The 22,914-nt window shown below is 41.0% G+C and overlaps 1 protein-coding gene across 4 annotated transcripts in view; it reads right to left on the bottom strand.

Moving 5' to 3' along the window:
• veph1 (ventricular zone expressed PH domain-containing 1) overlaps positions 1-22,914 on the bottom strand; it is a 91,082-nt gene that overhangs the window by 7,223 nt on the left and 60,945 nt on the right. For 3 of the 4 annotated variants that reach the window (XM_076892274.1, XM_004561364.3, XM_076892276.1), the window contains 2 exons: positions 14,269-14,386; positions 48-184 (listed from right to left, as the gene is read on the bottom strand). In XM_076892274.1, coding sequence (XP_076748389.1) covers positions 48-184; positions 14,269-14,386 — 255 coding nt within the window. Of the gene's footprint in view, positions 1-47; positions 185-13,716; positions 13,976-14,268; positions 14,387-22,914 lie in introns of those variants that run through there. The other variant, XM_076892275.1, reaches the window with a different exon arrangement.

Raw genomic sequence — 22,914 nt, 5'->3', positions numbered from 1 at the left:
GTAGGTGTATGTTTATGTGTTAGGGTTCATTTTCAGTGTCTACCTACCGATTTGCCTCTCCGGAAAAGGAGCTGATTTCCCGCCAAGGTGAAGTAGCGGGTTTTCCAGCGCTTAATGAACTTCCAGCGAACCTGTTTCTCTTTCAGCTTCCCCTCGATCAAAGGCTGTCCCTCCTGGTTTACGACTATAGATAGCACACAAACACATGACAAATGTAAAGGAAAGAATGAAAAAAATTAATTAATTAATTAACAAGATATTATACTTATTATACTTTGCAATTAACCTAACATATCGGTCACTCTGATGTCCTCACAAGCTGGTAAAGCAGAATCAATGCTTCAATCAGGTAAAAAAAAAAAGCACCAAGTTCGTGACCTATGCTGTCAGCAGGTAAGAGATGTTAGAGAAAGCTTGTCCGTCTAATAAGTCATGCAGAGGTCGGTATGGGTTACCAGCCAGCTGCTACAGCTGATGGAGTCCACACATTCAAGCTAAAATCCAACTGATTTCTTTCTTTCTGTTTCTGTCTCCATCTTCTATGACTCTCAAGTACTGTGCAAAAGGATTTGGGTGTGCAAACATACATGGAATTGCATTATATAAGGCATAAACACAGTGTACAATTCTAACAAGCTTAAAAGTCAATATTTGATGTGACTTCAGCAAAGTCTGAACTCTCTTAGGTGTGGTTTCTTGTAAGCAGTCTTCACGAATAGTTCTTTAGACTTCTTGAAGGACATTCAAAGCTTTTCTTTAGACGCTGGCTGCTTTTTGTTCTGTTAAGATGGTCCCACACTGCTTCAACAATGTTGAGGTCCGGGCTCTGGGGAGGCCTGTTTATGACTGATCGTGTTTTTCTATTAAGGTATGTTTTTATCACATTGTCAGTACGTTTGGGATCATTATCATGCTGAAAAATGAAGCTGTTACCAATCAAACATTTTCTAGATGGTATTAGACAGTGGATCAGAATCTGATGGTGCTTTTCAGCATTCTTAATTTCAAGAGTTTTGACACGATCCCAAACACCACTGGCTGAAATGCAGCCGCAAACCATGATAGAGCCTCCACCATGCATTTTAATCACGAGTTCAGCTTCCCACTATTAAATGAGCATTATAATAGTGCAACAGGAAGTGCTCCCGAATCAAGTGCCTTCAAATACCAATCACAACCGTTCCCTGCATCGTGCAGCTTTCCTGCAGGTTTCCAGGAAGTTAAATTGGAACTGACACATAACGGATATTGTGTTGCTGTGAGAAAATGACCTGGCAGGTTAAAGACCGTTTCAATCCCAACCTGACTAAATCAGACATCAGTGTCATAATGCACTGCATAATGTCTCGAAGTGTTCGCGCCTGCAGCGCATGTGTGCAAACAGTTCCTGTGTACTCTAAGCGCTCCGTGGGCATGTTTTGGCATGTTCAGGTTTGGCGCCAGTTTAGAGAGAAAGAGGAGCGAACAGAGCAGCCCTTTGTATCCGCCATATCGTGGTTAAAAACAGATTAGGCAATCTGATCAGTGTTTGGAGTGTGGCCTCCATGCTGAGCAGATGACTCCCAAAGGGGTTTGAAACCAAACCAAACACACCACGAAAGGTCATGGCAACCCCAAATCAGAAGAGAGGAGAGCAGAAAGAGGGGCTTCTTTGCTGCTTTTCTGTTTCCACATTATTTCCTTTCCTTTTATGGACAACAGAGAAACCAAAGACAGCATTTTAAACACATTATTTCAGGCGTGATAACTTTTTACTGGTATTTAATAGTATGTTTTGACAATTTATAAACAAAATAATGAAAATGATTTATGACAGCACAACAATATCGATTACTGCAGTCCTGCCACTGTGGGCAACTAGGCTGAGTGCTTCATCTAACAAACATTTTGATTTTTAAAAAGTCCTTTGATGCATAAATCCTCGTGTCTCATCACTTCGCTTTGATGTAGACACCTGGAATGGTAACCTTTGTTGTCCGCCCCAGGCGTGCGCAGTGGCTTTCAGTCTTTCATCGGAGACACGCTGATGTCAAACGAGCAAAGACACAGCTAATAAAACACACACACACACATACACTAAATCATAAGCAAATACAAAAGGTCCACAGTAATGTGCAGAAACAGGAAGGTTTTGCATGGAGCTGTTGTTTAGTTTGCTTTCCATGTGTGGTCAGATCACCCATTTTAGTGCCAAACCTGACAAGACCCCCTCTGCATATGGCTCTTGATCAATGACTGCAATGTTATGGGAGTGACAGGATTTCAAAAATGGGAAATGAGTCATGTCTCCAACCCAAATGATTTCCAGAAACATCTCCTACAAACAACCCTAATTTCTCCCTCAGGCCTAGACATATATATTAAAAGAAACCCTCTACAAGCTCTGGAGTTAGCTTTTATAACGTGTAACTGCTTGATACTTTGATGGTTTGCTGTTCTTGGCTTCACGACCACACGATCAACTCAATATTAGGTGTGAGTAGAGCAGGGACACGTATCCTGAACACAAACGCAAAATCTCAAATTACTCACTGTGATGTTAGCAATTCAGTCTCCATGTAAGTGACCCTATTAGAAGGCTTTAAATTATTATATATTATTACTAACTTATTGTATAATAATTTAAAGCTGTATCACCAACCACAAATGTCTTCTTATGGTTTAAATATAATTTCCATGGAAAATGATATCACTAGTGGTTCCTGGAAATTCGAGCAAGGGTGAGTTAAAAAAAAAAAGAGAGAAAAGAAAACAACAACAATGGTGCAAGTAGAGACAAAACTTTCAGCACGTTCTATTCTCGTGAAGCAACCAGGCATTACACAAACTGTAAACACAGAGGTGGTTACAGAGTCCAGAGACAAACGCTACGTGGCACACAGAGAAAAATAAAGATTTCACAGGACTCAGTGCGGTCAAGTGAAAAATGTCCTGTGATTCGGTAGCTTGTAGAACCACTTTTAGCAACGATGACTTGAGTAATCGTTTTCTGTAAGAGTTTATCGGTCTCTTGCATTGTTGTGGAGCAATTTTGTCCAGCTTCTCTTTACAGCGTCGCTTCAGTTTATTGAAGTCTGGGTGCATTGGTTTATGCGCAGCTCTCTTACTGGAGCTTTATATTTTGGTGTTAAATCTAGATTATACCCCAAATCCCCCTACAATGTGACCTGCACCATAATCTGACGTGCACCTGCCTACAGATGTATCTACATGTCATGTGGACATTGCAATTCCTCTTTTCAGTACCATCGATTCCTCCCTTGCATTTCCAGCTACATTTTCACCACAGTTTTTGAATGGATCGGTAGAAGAAGAAGAATCATTTAGTCAAAATGAGGACTATTCCTAAGGTCATGTCTCCAGGCCATGTCCCATGATTTTCTTACATCTCAGGGATGTAAGAAAATCCCTGGAAAAGATGCACAAAGAAGTGGATTTTTTATTTATTTATTTTTTAAAAGTCAACAACAAAGCTGAGCCCAGCATTTGTATTTGTTTCTATCGGTCATGGTCATGTCAGTCGTGATCATTAACATGTAAAATGCAAGCATGAATGCTAGCAGTGATGGCACCTTGGTGGCAGTTATGAATAGGTTAATGCACAGACTCACTGCAGAAGTTCGATTCAGCTATTATCCGGTTGTTCAGTCTGACGTCACTAGCCATGTCTGGGCCTAAACTCCGCTGCAGGTCCATATATCAAGCGATCACTATGGCATTACTGAGAGTTGAAAAACTGTCTAAAGTCTTTCATCTTTAATAAAATGATCAGCGTTCTGCTCTACCAGGTGTAACAATTGAGTTTAACATCCAGGCATCCATGAAAACGGAATTTATGACATTTAACGGAGTTAGAAGTTAGCAGGGAGTTAGCTCGCTAGCTTCTATCTAAATACAATATAGCATGTCCTGACTGCGGGGTTTTGGAAACAAATTAAAACGTACAGCTCTGTTATCACTTCCAGCATAAATGAAGGCAGAAAACTAAACAGCAGTGACGTTTGTAGGGTTACTGAAGTTTGGCTAGCTGGTATATAATGATGTGCTACGTGACCGCTAGCGACACAGCTATGTTAGCATGATATAAACAAGCTAACTTTTTTTCCACTCGATAAAAGTTAATGTGAGTGTTCTCGGTGGTCAGGAACAAATGTAATCGCATGGCAGGATGCTGTAAAAGGACCAAATTTCAGCCAGGAGAACAACTGAGATAATCCATCCACAATACGAGGTTAGTCATTCATATACTGCTGCATGGGCTGGGCTGTAGTTACATCATAAGGTTTTAAAAATTGAGCTTAAATAAATCATTAGTGGTAATAAAAGCCAAGGGAGGTCAACAATGATCACCGACTGTTTTAGGAGATTTTTGAGATTAAATAGAAGAAAATACATAACATTAAACATGTTAACAACACAAAAGCCATATTAAACACAGACTACTTTAGGCCCGGAAGTAGGATTCGTCACATCATCAGTTAACGACCGGATTGTCCCAGTCGGGTTGACGTCTGCACATTGACTTGATTCTTTTCTTTCTCAGTCATTCTGTTGTAGATTTGCTGACGTCCTTGGAATCACTGCATGATTGCATGACGCATCAAAGCTTTATCTGTCAGACAGATGGCCTCACATTTGAGTTTAGAATACTTTGGTACACAGAGGAGTTCGTGGTCGATTCAATGACAGCAAGGTGCCCGGGTCCTGTGGCTACAGAACATCATCACCTCTCCACCACAGTGTATGACAGTTGTTGTGAGGTTTTTGTGCTGACATGATGTGTTTGGTTTTTCCAAACATGTTGCTGTGTGTAACTGTCAAACATCTCCACTTTGATCTTATCTGTCTAAAGAACTGTGGTCCAGAAGTCTCCCAGCCTCTTAATGATACTGTCATGAACTTTAATATTTAACAGTGAACTGAGGCCTGTAGAGTCTGAGATGTAGCTCTTGGGTTTTTGCAGTTTTTCTGATCACTGTATGGTCGAATTTTACCTTTTTAAATTCCTGTGGAAGCAGTAAGTGTGTACTTAGTTATTCACAGGACTGCATATAACATAATGTAGTATATACATGCACCACTAGCACCGTTTCCAAATCAGGCTTCACCAAACCTAATGCCATACCCTACCTACAAGTGTCCTGTTACACATAGATTGTACTTCATTTTGTTCTGATGTGCCATTGTCATTGATTCTGCTGCCAAATCCAATTGATGGTTTCAAAACTGCTTCCAGAAAAAATCTCGGTGACTGACTCAACCTTTACTGGAAACCTTAGGGACAACATTAAAAAAGAGCAAGATTAAATTCCAAAAATAATAATAATAATGGATTGGATTTATAAAGCGCTTTTCAAGGCACCCAAAGCGCTTTACAATACCACTATTCATTCACTCTCACATTCACACACTGGTGGAGGCAAGCTACGGTTGTAGCCACAGCTGCCCTGGGGCAGACTGACAGAAGCCAGGCTGCCATATCGCGCCATCGGCCCCTCTGGCCAACACCAGTAGGCGGTAGGGTAAAGTGTCTTGCCCAAGGACACAACGACCACGACAGAGAGCCCGGGGATCGAACCGGCGACCTTCCGGTTACAGATACGCTTCCCAACCCCCTGAGCCACGGTCGCCAAAAATATATCCTTATGTAGTAAAGTTTTAAATAAGAGAAGAAATATAAGCTGGAAAGTGTTGCAGTAGAGCTGCATAAATGATGCCACACATGTACAAAGGCCATGACAGCCACATATGTATTAGCTAACATGCTTCCCTAATCTCGCCCTATGATGTCACCAGAACCTCCAGTTGCACCCTTGAGAAATGCTGCCTTGATTTGACAAACTTTCACTAAGCCTCAAAATTCCATTTATAGCAATGACACTCAAAATTTCACAGTGTGATGAACGTCTCTCTTTTCCAGAAAATGAGATGAAAATTTCTGTCTTCGCTGATTGAATGTGGGAGGATGACACTTAGATGGGGCTTTCCATATTTTTGAAAGAAGTCGATTTGTCTTCCCGAGATTACCAAATGTGCTCAAATCCACACGTGGAGAGAAAACTGATGTAATCACCATATATTTTTATTCCCCTTTCTCTTCTGCTGCTTGCCAGTTAAGTGAGTGCAACAGCATGTTGTCCAAGTGAAAATACTGAACAGCCCAGGGAGCGCAGGATAAGAGGACACACTTGGTATGTGCCGTATTCAGGCATGTCCACACATACAGTGGGGCAAAAAAGTATTTAGTCAGCCACCGATTGTGCAAGTTCCCCCACCTAAAATGATGACAGAGGTCAGTAATTTGCACCAGAGGTACACTTCAACTGTGAGAGACAGAATGTGAAAAAAAAAAATCCATGAATCCACATGGTAGGATTTGTAAAGAATTTATTCGTAAATCAGGGTGGAAAATAAGTATTTGGTCAATAACAAAAATACAATTCAATACTTTGTAACATAACCTTTGTTGGCAATAACAGAGGTCAAACGTTTACTATAGGTCTTTACCAGGTTTGCACACACAGTAGCTGGTATTTTGGCCCATTCCTCCATGCAGATCTTCTCGAGAGCAGTGATGTTTTGGGGCTGTCGCCGAGCAACACGGGCTTTCAACTCCCGCCACAGATTTTCTATGGGGTTGAGGTCTGGAGACTGGCTAGGCCACTCCAGGACTTTCAAATGCTTCTTACGGAGCCACTCCTTTGTTGCCCGGGCGGTGTGTTTTGGATCATTGTCATGTTGGAAGACCCAGCCTCGTTTCATCTTCAAAGTTCTCACTGATGGAAGGAGGTTTTGGCTCAAAATCTCACGATACATGGCCCCATTCATTCTGTCCTTAACACGGATCAGTCGTCCTGTCCCCTTGGCAGAAAAACAGCCCCATAGCATGATGTTTCCACCCCCATGCTTCACAGTAGGTATGGTGTTCTTGGGATGCAACTCAGTATTCTTCTTCCTCCAAACACGGCGAGTTGAGTTTATACCAAAAAGTTCTACTTTGGTTTCATCTGACCACATGACATTCTCCCAATCCTCTGCTGTATCATCCATGTGCTCTCTGGCAAACTTCAGACGGGCCTGGACATGCACTGGCTTCAGCAGCGGAACACGTCTGGCACTGCGGGATTTGATTCCCTGCCGTTGTAGTGTGTTACTGATGGTGACCTTTGTTACTTTGGTCCCAGCTCTCTGCAGGTCATTCACCAGGTCCCCCCGTGTGGTTCTGGGATCTTTGCTCACCGTTCTCATGATCATTTTGACCCCACGGGATGAGATCTTGCGTGGAGCCCCAGATCGAGGGAGATTATCAGTGGTCTTGTATGTCTTCCATTTTCTGATGATTGCTCCCACAGTTGATTTTTTCACAACAAGCTGCTTGCCTATTGTAGATTCACTCTTCCCAGTCTGGTGCAGGTCTACAATACTTTTCCTGGTGTCCTTCGAAAGCTCTTTGGTCTTGGCCATGGCGGAGTTTGGAGTCTGACTGTTTGAGGCTGTGGACAGGTGTCTTTTATACAGATGATGAGTTCAAACAGGTGCCATTCATACAGGTAACGAGTGGGGGACAGAAAAGCTTCTTACAGAAGACGTTACAGGTCTGTGAGAGCCAGAGATTTTCCTTGTTTGAGGTGACCAAATACTTATTTTCCACCCTAATTTACGAATAAATTCCTTACAAATCCTACCATGTGAATTCATGGATTTTTTTTTCACATTCTGTCTCTCACAGTTGAAGTGTACCTCTGGTGCAAATTACTGACCTCTGTCATCATTTTAAGTGGGGGAACTTGCACAATCGGTGGCTGACTAAATACTTTTTTGCCCCACTGTACACGCACACACACACACTGAACTGGTCATTAACGCACACTTCAAAGACATTCCAGTAGTTGAACTCAACAGTATATCATAAAGTATTATGGAGTTGTACCAACCACGGGCTGCACTCCATAATAAGTTGAAGTGAAAAGCGCTTTTCCTTTTTAGCTTTAAAAAATGAAACAAGTTCTCTCTGTGTGTGTGTGTGTGTGTGTGTGTGTGTGTGTGTAACCTCTGAGTCTACTCTGGCCAAGTCAGCAAGTTCTTTTAATTAATTAATTTTTTAATCATTGTAGCACAACCATATAAAGTATTATAAAGTCAAATCTTGGCTGGGTGCCGCTTGCTATATGAACAGCATGCATACATGTAAATATGTGAACGGACATGTGGGAAAAAAAAGCCATCTAAAAGTAAAATATTCCAGTTTTTTCAGGGAGATGAGTTGAGTGTATTTCTGTCATTTACTGTAACTTCAGCTAAAAAACTGGACAGCTTTCAGTTGGACAACTAAGTTCCCAGGGGATGGTTCTGAGTTTCCGTCTTGGCCTTGAATACGTTATTGCAGTCTTGTTTTATGACCACGTTCCTTTACGTGAAAACATGTTCATGTGCCATGAACTGTACTGCCATGACTAAAGCCGCGAAATACATTTCCTGTAAATCCAGTCTGGCTGCATAAATGCAATCATTTCCAGTACAGAACAAGTGCAATAAATCTTGCATTTGTTCCATACTGAATGAAGCAATTCAGGTCATTTTCTGCTAAAATGACCTGAATTGGGCAACAGTTTGGCTTTTCAAAAAAACTATTTCAGTAGCTACATATTACAACCCATATTGAAAAAAAATGGTAACACTGCATTAAGTATAAACAACAGAATACAATAATTTCTTAATTACTTCATTACTAAAAATTCTATATTTACCTAAAAATTAGAGAATAAAAATCAAAAAAGCCACTTTGAATTTGTTGCCAGCGACATGCTTTGAACATACTGAAGCACATGGCATGCAACGTGGACATCTATGAAGGCACCATCATTGGTGAATGATATGATGCATACAGGTTTAGGAGCGGGAAATTCTGCCAATCAGATTGCACCTTCTTTTGGGAATTCCTTTCCGAATTCTGCAAGACAGATCAAAACTCCATGCTTTGTGTATTCCAACAACAGTGCTCTGGATTAAAAGATTTGTGGTATTAAACTGGAAAAGAAATATAAGGCAAAGAATGTCCTAAATCAGCGGTCCCCAACCCCCAGGCCTCGGACCGGTACCAGTCCGAGGCTCAAAACTCAAAATGAGGATCTAGTTTTGTTTTGTTTTTAATGCTATTCTCATTATACATGCTCCCCCTAGGCTTAATTTAAAAAATATAAGATTTCTCGTCACATCTATGCCGACGATATAAAAATATATTTTCAGTTAGATCATGACGACATTGCTCCGTCGTTGCACTGCTTCCTCGAGTGCATGGGAGAAGTCAGAGAATGGCTTTCGGGCAACTCCCTTATCCTGAATGAAAAGAAAACGGAAATTGTGGTGTTTGGCAACCATATCCCCCGGGGCCTATTAGCTGATACCCTTGGTTCCTTTGCCACTTCTCTCTCTGACTCGGTTGTTTTAAATTTAACAAACAAGTGTCCTCAGTAATCAGTAATGTACATGTTCTGATTTTTATCTGTTGTGTGTTTTAATCAGAGCCAGGTGCCATAATAATGTGCTGGGTTAACTGAACTGTTTAAATACAAAAGAGTCATTTGGGCAGATTTGTACTCATCAGGTAGATGTAATACCGCTTTGACAACAAACTAAATTATCTGAAATAAATGCAAGGTGCAAAAAATCTGTAAAGGTGGTGTCTATCATCCATCCATCCATCCTCTTCCGCTTATCCTTTTCAGGATCTCAAGGGTGCTGGAGCCTATCCCAGCTGTCTTAGGGCGAGAAGCAGAGCTCCCCCTGGACAGGTCGCCAATCTGCCGCAGGGCTTGGTGTCAATCATTTTATTTAAAAAATGTACTTTTATTCAACGTAATATACTCTTTCTAAAAGGACTGTTAGAAAACAAAAACTATAACATCTGTCCAAGTCTGATCAAGACTGCCATGCATAGAAGAAACATGTATATATATTCACAGTATGGTGTAGTCCAAAAGTCTTGTTATACACCTCACTTCTTTATATTTTGTCAGGGGAATGTGACACAGGTGCAGCGATTTATTGAATCATGTGCAAATATTCATCAAAATACAGACTGAAAGACAAAAAACAGAGTCCATACAATTCAAACAGGACTGAAAGTATGTATGACCACCTTTACTCTTCAACACAGTCTGAATATTTCTTTAAGCAGTCTTCAGGAATATTTCTCCAGGCTCCTTGAAGGACATTCAAAGCTCTTCTCTGGATGTTGGCTGCATTTATGTTCTCTGTCGACATGAGATTAATGTGCATGCTACAGTAATGTTGAGGTCCAGACTCTGGGAGGCCGATCCATGACTGATAAGTGCCATTGTGTGTTTTCAACTCAATTCAATTCATATAGTGCCAATAGTCACCTCAAGGTCCTTTATATTGGAACATAAAGACCCTACAATCATATAAAGATATGCTTTTACTGCATTGGCAGTGCATTTGGGATCACTGTTGTGCTGGAAAATGAAGCTGTTAGATATCAGATGTTTTCCAGCTGGTATCGTATGGTGGATCAAAATCTGATGGTACTTTTCTGCATTCATAATTCTATCAGTTTCGATAAGATATCGATGAGGATTTGAACCAAGAATTTTAAATCTGGATTCATCAGACTTGCTGCTACTGATTTTCAGTCCAGTTCTTGTCTAATTTGCTGTACTTCAGACTTTTCTCCCTTTTTCCTCACAGCCACCCTGCCACTGAGTCCAATTCTGGTGGTCTTTGTTGGATTTTTCCCCCTATTTCTTAAGGACATAAAGACATTTAACAGTATCTTAATATCTTATGGACACTTAAGTAGGGATGGGTATCGTTTAGGTTTTATCCGATACCGGTGCCAAATCGGTACTTTTGAAACGGTGCCGGTGCTCAAACCGGTGCTTAAAGAATGGAGAACACAAAATTGGTCCAAAAACCTCTCATGTTCAGCTGGTTTTTTGTAAAAAGATAACAATGTTAGCCTTTTCTGCAGCTATGGGGCATATATGGCATCACTCTTGGCTGGAAGCAGTGCTTAAACAATGGAAAAAACACAAACTTTGTCCAAAAACCTCTCATGTTTAACTGTTTCCCTCTTTTTCTTTGGTCATTTTAGCCTTTTTGGCCAGGGTGAAGGGAGCATCTGCCATCAAACAAGAAGACAGCCGCATGTAGCTATGATGATGTTTGCTAGTTCACCTTACATGCATTAATGTAATAACATGGTTAGCCTACTCAACGTAAATTACACACGAACAACATTAAGCTACTCACACAGAGAAGAATGGCTGCTGTTGCATCATCATCCGTCATCATTTCTGCTACACTGGCAGGGCTAGGGGCCAGGACTCTCCTCTTCGGGTTTTTGGGGATGTTGCTAACTCCGGGTCCGATAACAGGCAACCCACCCGCAGTAGATGTGCTCGATGTGAGGTCTCACAGCAAGCTATCAAATACGGCGCATTTCTCGGCTTTTAAAAAAACGCTATGCGTCGCCAGGTGTTTCATCGGATTTGAGGTGTTGCCTCCTTTGACAGTATCACAGTATCAGCTTAAAGCACTTGTTGCAGGCTGCTGAGTTTGCATATTTTGCTGTGAAGTACAGCCAGACTTTTGACCGCTTCGCCTTGGACATTTTAGCTCTGCTCTAAAAGAACGTACGTACCTGGACCCGCCTACTATCCTCGGAAACGTAAAATGATTGGCTAGAAGTGTATCACAGCTCAGGAAAAAAAAGCACCGAAATAAAGCACCGAAATGTGCACTGCTTTTCGGTCTGGTTACTACCGTTTATGTCATGGCACCGGACACCGGTACCCATCCCTACACCTAAGATACTTCTGCTACTATCTGCCATAGATAATTTTTTAGGCCTTCTACCTCCTGTTCTGTCTTCCACTTCTCTGGTTTCCTTAGTTTTTGTAAGGACACCCTGAAAATACTATTTTGACAGACATAAAACACTATTTTATGTCTGCTAAATTGTGCAGAGTTGGCAAAGTACAGACTCTCTTTACTTAGAAAGTCCAGATATTTGTTTAAAAATGTAGGAAGTAAAAGTAAAAAGTTGTCAGAAAAATTCTTCTTCAGTACAGCAGCACAGTGTTTGCGCTTGGTCATTTGTTATCGTTGGCATTTTATGTAGATTCAACTTAATAAATGAGGACATGTGTTATATGTTGTTGTGACAGGCCGCTGGTAACAAAGTGCCTAAAGATACCATTTGAAAATGGGTTGTTGCTAAGTTATCTGTTATGTGTAGACAACACTGCTTCATCCTGTGAGTTTTTTTATGATGATTCATAGGGCAGTGCTAAGTGGCTAAAAAAAACCAAAAAACCATTTCTCTGCAAATGCTACAACGACTGGACTGAATCAAAGTGAAAAAGCAGCCAATGTCCTAAGAAAAAGTTCGAAACACATGGAGAACAGCTGCTCAAGAGCACTTGAAAAATGAGAACAAACTCTGGCAAAATACAAAGACGTTGGGAGTGGCTCTGGACTTTTGCACAGTACTGTAGGCACACACAGACACACACAGAGCCCCACAGGGACACAGGGTATCACTGTTCCCCTTCTAAATCCTCCTGTAATGAAGAGAAACTGGCACGAGTCTAAAAAGGTAACCATCCATTCCTTGCAGTCATTCAGCCAGGTCAGTGAATGCACCGGTTAGCAGCGGAGTGCAAAGAATGGAGTTCAATTGGCTTCTGTATTGTTTATATCAAGGAGTCTTGAAATGAGCCATATAAATGTCAATACCACTTAAATGTATGAAGATCATTTGTTTAAACAGACTTCTCATTAATCTCATCTGATTTCTGATTATTATAAAGAGCCACATCCAAGTGGACTGTGATCTGTGTGTTATTCCAAGTATCCACAGCTGGCCTGAACATTAGGGTTAGCCAATCTAGACCTGTAGTCCATCTATTTGAGATGTTGCCACACACACAGACAGAGGCGGCGTCTTTAGTTATACCTGCCTTTTATAAGAATTTTCTCATTAGATAAAGCGAAAGAAAACCTCACAAAACTTGAATATGGCTTTCTGCTGATTCTCTAATTATTTATTTAACGCTACAATACAACAGTAAATGTCCTAGTGATCTCTCATGTATGCATGGCACAAAGTAAAAGTTCCTCAGTATTTTTAATAAATGATATTTAAACATCTACAAAAATGCGAAGAAATGTTTAGCTTAAAACACGTTTCATGCTCTGTCTGATTGATGGCTCCTACCCGTTTAGCCTGGTTCATAGCTCGTTACTTGCTTTCATATCTGGGCCAACTTGGACTTCATTCCATTAAGATGAAGTGAACACACTTCACTTAAGCACATTCTGTGCGCTGCAGCTACATCTATCGCCACGCTCTCACAGACGGATGAGGCTACATACCACTGATGTTACTCTCACTCACTCGCGCACACATGGAGCATCTTACAGTTAAACTTTATTACACGACTACTATTACGTGACTAGATTACATGCCTCGCTCCTGGAGGGATCTCTGCTTGAGCACTCCAGGAGAGGTTAGCAATGGTCCCGAATCTCTTTCATTAAATCCTGATCGTAGAATGAGTTTAGCTTTAAACTGGCTTCTCTTTATTTGATTTTGGGACTTTCTGGTAGTATTTATGCAGAAATGTAGCAAACTATGAATGGTTTATACATTTTTAAGCACTGCAATTTTCAAACCAACAGTGATTTAAGATTTGATCTTTATTCCAAGTCTTACTTCATCAGCACAAAGCACTCACCGAAAGGTCACCAGTCCAAAGTAAAGCAATCACATCTGAGTCATGGTGGAAGTGACTTTAAAAATGCTTAAATCAGGGTGGCAGCTGTTTTGTAAGAGCTGCTCTCTGCTGCACTTTCCTTGACTTTTCCGGGGAAAGGTCATGTGCCTCGAAGGCATTCTGAGGGAAAACATCCCATGGAGCTCCCCAGAGAGAGAAAACTGTGCCCAAGAGAGCTGGTGAGATGACATGAAATGAGAAAGCAATCTTTTAAAATCCCACTTTAGTTGTTGTTCATTCCTCTGAAGACAGAAAAGGATGGGAGCCATTCAGGGGAAACCGCAGGAGGACAAAGTGTGTGAGGCAAAGTGTGTAATTTCAATGTTTGACGATATGCAAGAGCGGAAATGTACAGTGAAGTGTTTATAAAGGTGGAGGGCTTCAATTTTCAGATAAGAAGAGCTCATTTCTTCATTCCTTCTATTCTCAGTGCCCGTCTTAGCGTGCATATATGTGTGCGTGTGTGTACCTGTAGCTTTCTCAGGGTTGTTACACATGAAGCAGAGCCAGCCTCCTTCCTCCTCACTGTATCCAAACAAGTCGAAGAAGCGCACCTCTTCTAGCTGGATCTGAAGGTTGTCCAGGTCCTGAAGGCAAACGGAAAGGAAACAAATACATGGAACAACTGAGCATCTCAAATACTAAACTGTCCTATTTAAACTTTCTATCTGCTGTGATCAATAGTGACTGCCTCCATCCAAAGCAGCGGACAGTGCACAAGAGAGAGTAAGAACAGGATGCGGGCAGGGTGGAGCGGGTGGAGAGGAGTGTGAGGGATGATTTGTAACATAGAGATACCAGCAAGTGAGAAAGGGTAGATTTACAAGATGGCATGCTATGATGCATTGTTTGAGGTGTTGGCAATACCAAAAAGACAGGAGGCAGAGCTGTAGGTGCATATGTTCATACTGGGAGTGACCAGGATGGATAAGATAAGGAATGAGTACATCAGCGGGACAGCTCAGCTCCCATTTCTCTATGTAATGAGAAATATCACGGAGAGATCAGGCATCTGTGCTGAAGCAGAAGAATTTAACATTAGAAAAAACTGAGTGGTGTCCAAGATGGATCATTGGAAGCTTTGGAATCTGCATGAAAAAGGCAAAAAAACACGTACAAAAATTAGGCTCGGGCTGAATTAAAAAGAAGAAAGCAGGTAAAGGACGAGGACCAGCTGAGGACCATAAGATGACTTAGCCAAAACAGGAAGGTGAAAGTTACAACATCATTCTTAGATTTATAGTCTACATAGTATTTATTAATGCATTTAATTAATCAATTTTCACTTCTTTGTTTTTCTCACTGTTGTATATATACCTGTTTATACTCTCTCGTGTTATAAAACCCCTTGTGATTGAGCGAGTGAAAGAAAGTCAGGCACAGGTTAAAGTCCCGAAAAAAAGTTTTTTTTATTTAACCCAAAAACAAAGGTGGTTAAATTATACAAAAAATCAAAATCTTGTGCCCATAAAAGAGGTCAAAGTAACAGAAACCTACTCAAAGTTAACAACAAACAATACTGGCAACTCAAACAAACTGACCTCCCTAAATGAGACAAAGAAACTTAAATAGGGCTGATCAGCCCACAAAAACACACAAAACCTAACTGAAACTAACATAACGAACTCCATTTCCCCCCCATGATCCAGAGCTATGGAATGAGCCAATTTGCAGTTCTCCATCTAGTTCACCTCTTGGCTCATCAATCAAGGGACCGGAGCAGCTGTAACTGAGGTAACTCAAAAACAAAGAGATTAAATCATATATAACAGTGTAACTTTAACTTTATTGTAGACTGTACTATTTTCATCCTTTATCATGCTGCTATAAAACAACAATTTCTTTTGTGGGATCCATAAAGTATCTACTTATCTAACTATCTGTCATAAATGTTAAATATATTCTTTTTAATAAAAAAGAATAAAAAACATTTCATTAAAAGATGTGTTTAAGTGGGTTAAAACAATCATGATCAAGTTCATGGAAGAATTCTTGCACTGATTGCTGCACTTTTCCGGAGCTTTTCCTGAGCTGCTGGCGTAGCTCCGGATTGCTGTTATTATTATACTCGTCACTTTGTGGTTTACATGCAACACACAGACCCTTGCACGAAAAGCACTAAAAGACCTTTCAAAGAGTTTACAGAATTACCGAATGACAGCAACGTCAGGAAGAAGGAACACGAGAAGCTCGAGAAATACCAAGGGCTCACAGAAGAACTCGAGAAGATGTGGAAGGTGAAGGCAACAGTGGTCCCAGTGGTAACCGGAGCACTCGGTGCAGTCACCCCCAGGCTGGGAAGAGTGGTTCCCACTCCCAGGAACAACATTTGAGATCTCTGTCTAGAAGAGCGCCGTCCTAGGAACAGCTAAGACACTGCGCAGGCCCCTCAAGCCCCCGGGCCCCTGGGAGAGCACCCGAGCTTGAAGGATGAACCACCCGCAGGGGTGAGCGGGGGATTTTTATATATATCTATGTTTTATTTAGATTATACTAACATTCCTGTGGTTGTTAAACAGCTCAGGGCATAAGCAAATACAAAATCACACATGCATAAGGGATTCTTAACTCTAAGAAGTAGCTACTTAACAAAAATCCTGAAAATATCAACTTTGCATCTGTGTCAGAAGAGCAAACAATGGAAGACTAGACCCCCACCAGAAATCCCACAAGACCTCCTGCACATGGTAAGAGTTATACTTCACTTTGAATTCACACAAACACACTTCAGTGACACTTGACATATTTCTTTTTTTCTTCCTTGGAGAAAAACATGAAAATGATCGATCACTACCATTAGTTTTGTTTTGTTTTTTACATATACCGTACATTTACCATAAATTTACATTATCTTTAACTAAAACCATGTTTCTGCAGTGCTGTTATGTGGTTTCCCAGATCTCTTTTATCATGATTGCACAGTTCAAATACCCCAGAAACAAACCTACCACATACACGCGGCTCCAGGATTTCTCTAAAAACAGCTCTTGCACACTGATCATCAGTAAAACTTCTGACTTCAGCAAGCAGGCTAACAAATGCAGATGGATTTAAATGACTATAAGAAAAAACTGAATGTAGCTACACTGTGCTGAGCTACTAGTGTGTTTTAATTTATCCCCCTTGATGTTAAAAAGGAAAGATGTCACATCTGATTTTTTATGTTATTACTACTTAAATGACTAAAAATGAAGGGGATTTGCCTGCAGATACAGATAAACCCAGACCATATGTGGTTTGGGAGAGACCGAACATCTGTGGGTTTACGCCAACATTAATATACTCATAACGTGCAGTGGACCGAGTGGTCTTCAGGAGATGTAAGCTTCAAAATGAACAAATGCAGAAAAAGATTTGCAAAAGAAAAGCAGGAGCGAAAGACAAGAAAGTTAGTGAAAGGATAAAAGAGAAGACGAGGAGATGAGAGTCGAATGGTATGACAAATATGTTACCCGACTGTTTTCGCAATATACTGTTTTATACTTGTACTCTGCTACACTGCAGAGGTACCAAATATGTTAGAAAATACAGTGCACATCTTCCCCCCACACGTAATTCCACTGTGTTTCATAATTACGCTAATACGTTCCTAATATGTTGCTATCTGGAAATATAGGAGAGCGTTTATTGTTTTAACTGATTATAATATGTTAGCAGGATTTAGCTAAAGTATCTAACGTTGGCCATCTGCAGCTCCAGGCAGTATTTCCAGGAAATGTCAGTAAGCTGCACCTCTGAGCTTCAAACTGGCTCCAATGTAAACCCACAGAGGGTGTCACGACTTTTTACAGCCGTCTTTAAATAGCGTCAAAGGTGGGGTTATCTACCAAATGTTAATATAGTTAAAGAACCACTCCACCCGTTTTAAAAGGAGTGCTTATCAGGCTGTGGTAGCATTTGATTATATATTAAAAATATATGTTCATGCATTACAATTACAAATCAAATCTTGCTCTATCAGCAGTCACATCATCCATAAACACTAGTGACCTCCTTCTACTGGCAGCCATACATGCCTGTTTTCTCTTCCCATCATTCACCATTTGTCTTGGTTTTGTTTGTCTTTTCTATGTCTTTCAGATCTGCGCAGGCTTTTTAAAAGTGTTTTCTGTCTAATTTGTCCTTCTTGTTCTTGAGTGTAATCAGTGGTTTGCAGCTTGTTGTAAATCCACTGTTTTCACATTCATGAAGGCATCTCTTAATTATAGACCTTGACACTCTTACCTCCCCGAGAGTGTTCTTGACTTGGTTTGATGTTGTGAAGCTGTTTTTCCATGGGAATAATCCTGTCGGCCACTTCGGTCGCGTTTTGTGGTACTTGAGGCATTTTTTGGTGTTGCTGAGCTGCTCAGTGAATTTATTGTTTTTAGATTTAGTCAGTCCGGATTTTTTTGTTCTCACTCTCTATCACACTGACAGGTTTATTTTGTTTTTTTTCCGGCCTAACGATGGCCTGCCTCACTTGCACTGACATCTCTCTTTGGACCTCATATTTAAAATTATAGTTAAAATATATTAAACACTTTGAATCATATCAAATATCCTGAACAGCAAATGCAAAAAAAAACCCAACAAATTGTAAAATTCCTTGAATTGAAGTTGGAAGTCTGCACTTCAATCACAAATTGGTGATGTACAAAGACAAAAATACACAAACCGCCTTTGTCCAGCAAATTATGAAACTGACCTGACCTGACGGTGTTGTTCTGTGGATGGATGAGAAACCAGAACGACTCATGAATCGTGTCGTAGTTTAGACTCACCTGAATCTCGTCTTTGTTGGCTTTACAAGTGAAAAAGAAAAAGCAGAAACAGCTTTTCTACGGACCTTCAAGGAGCCAATTACTGAAATAGCTTTAACATCGTTTACCGATGACACAGCAAACCTCTGAAAAGCAGCAACTGGAGACAGAAGCAGAGAGAAGATAAAAGGACCGGCTGTGAGTCAGAGGTTGAGCAACAGTGTCTAACAGTGAATGCAAACCCGACATCTGCTGCAAAATACAAGAAGAAATGAATGACCAACAAAGAAAAATGAGTAAGATCAGATGTATTTGCTTCCAGAGCCCATTACAAGAATGCCTTAAACTCCAGCGTATGTGTCTAATCAAATTATCGCAACTGAAAGGCCGTAATGCACGGAACAAACATCCAGTATGTGTTTTCAAATGTGAGCTTTGATGCTGCTGAGGTTGGAGAGATGAATTTGCAGCCGGGCAACAGCTTGTGTGGACAAACATGGCCATGTTTGATTCATCAAGCCCCCAAAGGTGGATTCAATAAAGAGATGAAGAAACAAAGGCTGGATTATGTGCGTCTGAATGTAATCTGTCTGTCCTCGCAGAGATTTCACTAAACCCCCTTTGTGCACCTCTCTCTATCATTCCTCTCTCTCCTTTCATCATTTTGTTTAAGTTTACAATTATATTTTCATCAAGATTCGAGATTGCCAGTGCACATGGCTGACGGCAACTGCAACAATGCTCAATGTACCAAATCTGCAAAATGCGTCCTTAAGGTTGTTTTTGCCATTTAAAATCTTATCTTATTCATTTTTTTCTAACATAAATCCAGATATTCTAATAAACTGGGAATGATAAAAGATTTTTTAAGAAGCCAAACTGTTATTAACTCCAGAAATGGAGGGAAAAAATGTGGTTGATGAGGTTGTAAGAATAAAGGTGAAATTTCTGCAGAGAAAACTGAATGAGACTGAAGCAGGAAGGAGGAGGAGGGAGGGGAGTGTACGTCTGGAGAAAGGTGAGTGGATAAGAAGAGGGAGTGTTGGGAAGGGGGAGTGGAGGAGAGGCGGACTGAAGCAATAAACAGGGACGTGCTTTATTTCTGTTCCTGCGGACTTTCCTCTGCGGCTCTGTCTGGCAGGCCGGGGTCCTGACTATAAAACTCCTTTCACACGGGCACACGCAGAGGTCAGCTGTCTCCTCTCCCCTTGTTTCGTCCCCGAGCATCTTTATCTAATCACAGCCTTGGCCCCATCTTTATCTTCGAGTACCCCGCCTTCCTCCCTCCTCTCCCTCCATCAAAAGTTATCTTCACCACAGTTGTATCAACAAACTCTCACGCGCTGGGCAAACTGAGTGAAACAATACTTTTCAATCACCTCCTTCCACGGACTTTGCTCTGTCTCCTTTCGTATCTTGTGCCATGTCTTCCTCTCACTATGTAAGATAATCCCCACTCCTTAAGTTTTCTCCTCGGCAAAGTTTACTCCTTGCTAACCGCCCCTTCAGTTCCTCTCAGTTTCCTTTTCTCTTCATCTGCATCCCATCTGACCATCTTTGCTCCTCCCCACCCTTTCTGCTCCTCATTTCCTTCACTTTTATCCTTTTACATCTTTATTCTTTTAACCTTTTACTATTTTCCAACTTTATGTATTTGTAACTTGTAAAGCAAGTGTTATTAACTTGTTTAAGGTCCCCCCCCCCCTCTTGCCCTTAGGCCCTCCATCCCCCCATTTTTGCTTCCACCAGCTTTTCTCTGTGTCATAAAACTACTAACCCAAAATGTCAGAAGCTAAACACAAGCCCCTCTTAAATCACCGAAGCCTTGTAAAGCCCTATGGTCTCCCTTTAAATCTTCCTGTCAGTACGGATGTAACTGGTAACCTTTTCTGTCTCACACATATAACAGCTTTCCTTGTCCCGCGGCTCTTCTCCTTGCTGTCAAATCATGTGCGATGCTGTTTGGCTGACAGTGACAGGAGAGAAGCTGTAGATCTCATTGAGGCGGAAAGAAAGCAAAGAGGCAGTGTGATGAATGTGGATGGAGAAAAGAGTAGTGGCTCTCTTTCTCCTCCTTACTCCTCTTAAATTACACCTTTGTTTTTTTTCTTTCACCTCAACACTAATTTTGCTTGTTTTGTGTTTCCGGATCACCAAAATCGAAGCTGTCAGCATCAGCATGTTTTTACATTCTGCTAAGATAATTTAGTAGTGGTGAGCAAACTTGTTTAAGTCTACCGGTGCAGTATTTGCCACTCCCCGTCAATACTTTGCACTAAGTGCATTTTAATGTGAAGGCAGTGATCTTAACCGTAACAATTAACAGTCCATTTACACAGTATAATTTCTTTCACAGACATTTGCACTTATGCATTGTTGGAATATTGTGCTGAAACTTTGCAGACCCTTTTCTAAATTCCCAGGCCAACAAATACAGCTGTTTAATCAACGTCCACGGTGTTGTAGCTGTTCTTGGTGTTTAGTATCCTCGCCAAGAAGGCTTCAACATGCAGACTGGAGGAGTTGGGGACTGAGACACCAACTTTCTAATTGCACGCAATCTGATCTGCCTCCTGAGCCTCAACTAACTACTACCAAGATACGCAGTATACAGTAATGCACCAACTTTAGGCAGTGGTGATTATAATTGTCATTGCCACATGTAAATCGTTCTAAAGCCCAGCAGTCACAGTCACTGGGTAAGCTGGTTTTCAGAGGGTGAATGCTGTGATCCATGACCTTTTCTAAAAACTTAACCATCTCATTTTTTCTATTGCTTTTTTAAAAAGCGAGTGAAAAGGAAAGACTCAGTGTGTCGAAACAAAGAGCAAAGCACAAAGATTCAGGGTCCATGTCAGGATACGCTGTGTGGAGTATGGTGGACGTTAGCGGAAATTAACCTACGGCAAAGATTTAATGCTGGAACAATCAAAGAAAAACAGAGTCCAGGCGCCATGAGGAAAAGCAAACTACAGTGGGTAGCACTAGGGAACACATTAGGGAACAATAAATACAAAAGGTAATGAAGCTACAGTGGAACAGGGAACAGATCAGGGATAACGTGACAAGCACAAAGTACAAAAGTCTACAAAAGTAAAACAGGATAAATACAACAAAATAAAATGACACGATCAAGACAAAAAATGTGGTATTTTGTAAATATAATAATAAACACAAATTCACTGTGTAATTGTGTAACTTTATTAGCAGCGTCCTCCTGAAATGCGCCAACAACATTGAGAGTAACGTCCTCCTCTCTGCCCCTTAATGCTCTCTGGTTGCTATGGTAACACATAAATATTTCTTTCAAAATAAGACACACAAATACAACACGGGAAAAGACCCAGGGAAACCGAGTTAACGTAAAAATCCTGAAAACCATCAATTTCGCACCCGAGCCTCAACTCTCGCGGCCCGGTACCAAACGACTCATGGACGGCCCGGGGGTTGGGGACCGCTGTACTAAGGTGATACACAGGGGCACAAGCGGGGAAGACTACAGGTTATACAAAACAAATATCAGGCAGAATGATCATGAACAAAACCAGAAACTGAAGCAAGGAACTAGGACTCAGTGACAGTAATAAATGTGGCACACAAGAAAATACGCTTTTAAAAGAGGGCCATAATCTGACAGGCACCTGATAAAACAGCAGTAATTGAGTGGGAAAGAGAGCTTACAGTTTTACTAACATGAAATAGTGAAAGTGAATGATCATCGTAAGTTGTAAAGTCACTGTTGTTGTTGGCACGTACAAGGGATTTCTCTGACCAAACACAACAACGAGCGTGTCAGCTGAAGCACTGTGTTATCAGCATGGCTATATGGCCCATAAATGTAAAAAATCACTGCATGTGTAGCTTCAGGGTCTGTGTTTTTATAGGCCTCCAGCTAAAACAAACAAGAGTTTAATGTGATCTAATTTAGGACTATTGAGATCATCAGGAAAGTAATTCGCTCGTGGATAATCAAATCAGACAGTGAGAGAGTGAGGTTGTTTACCCTATGGGTATGTATGTGACGCAGGTGTATAAGTGCTAAGCGCAGCTGTTTTAACATGTGGCGACATAAACGTGTCCACACACACTCCCAATTAAGTTTCCGTGATTGAACAACAAGAAAGCGACTGGGCAAAAACCGGAGAGTTCAAGGAGAAAAACCTGTTGACAAAAGAGAAAACAAAAGTTCGTCTCACGTGTGATGATTCCCAAGACTTTTGGAAAAAGATTCTGTGGACTCATAAGACAAAAACTGAACTTAGTAGAAGGTTTGAGTCCCGTTACAGCTACCATAAAACTAACACAGCAATTAAGTCAAATGTGGTGCTGGCAGTGTGATGATCTGGCGCCGACTTCCTGTAACTGATGGAACC

This window comes from Maylandia zebra, linkage group LG14 (assembly GCF_041146795.1).
Source record: "Maylandia zebra isolate NMK-2024a linkage group LG14, Mzebra_GT3a, whole genome shotgun sequence".
Lineage (NCBI taxonomy): Eukaryota > Metazoa > Chordata > Actinopteri > Cichliformes > Cichlidae > Maylandia > Maylandia zebra.
The sequence above is the reverse complement of the archived record's forward strand: the minus strand, read 5'-3'. Positions and strand labels throughout refer to the sequence as shown.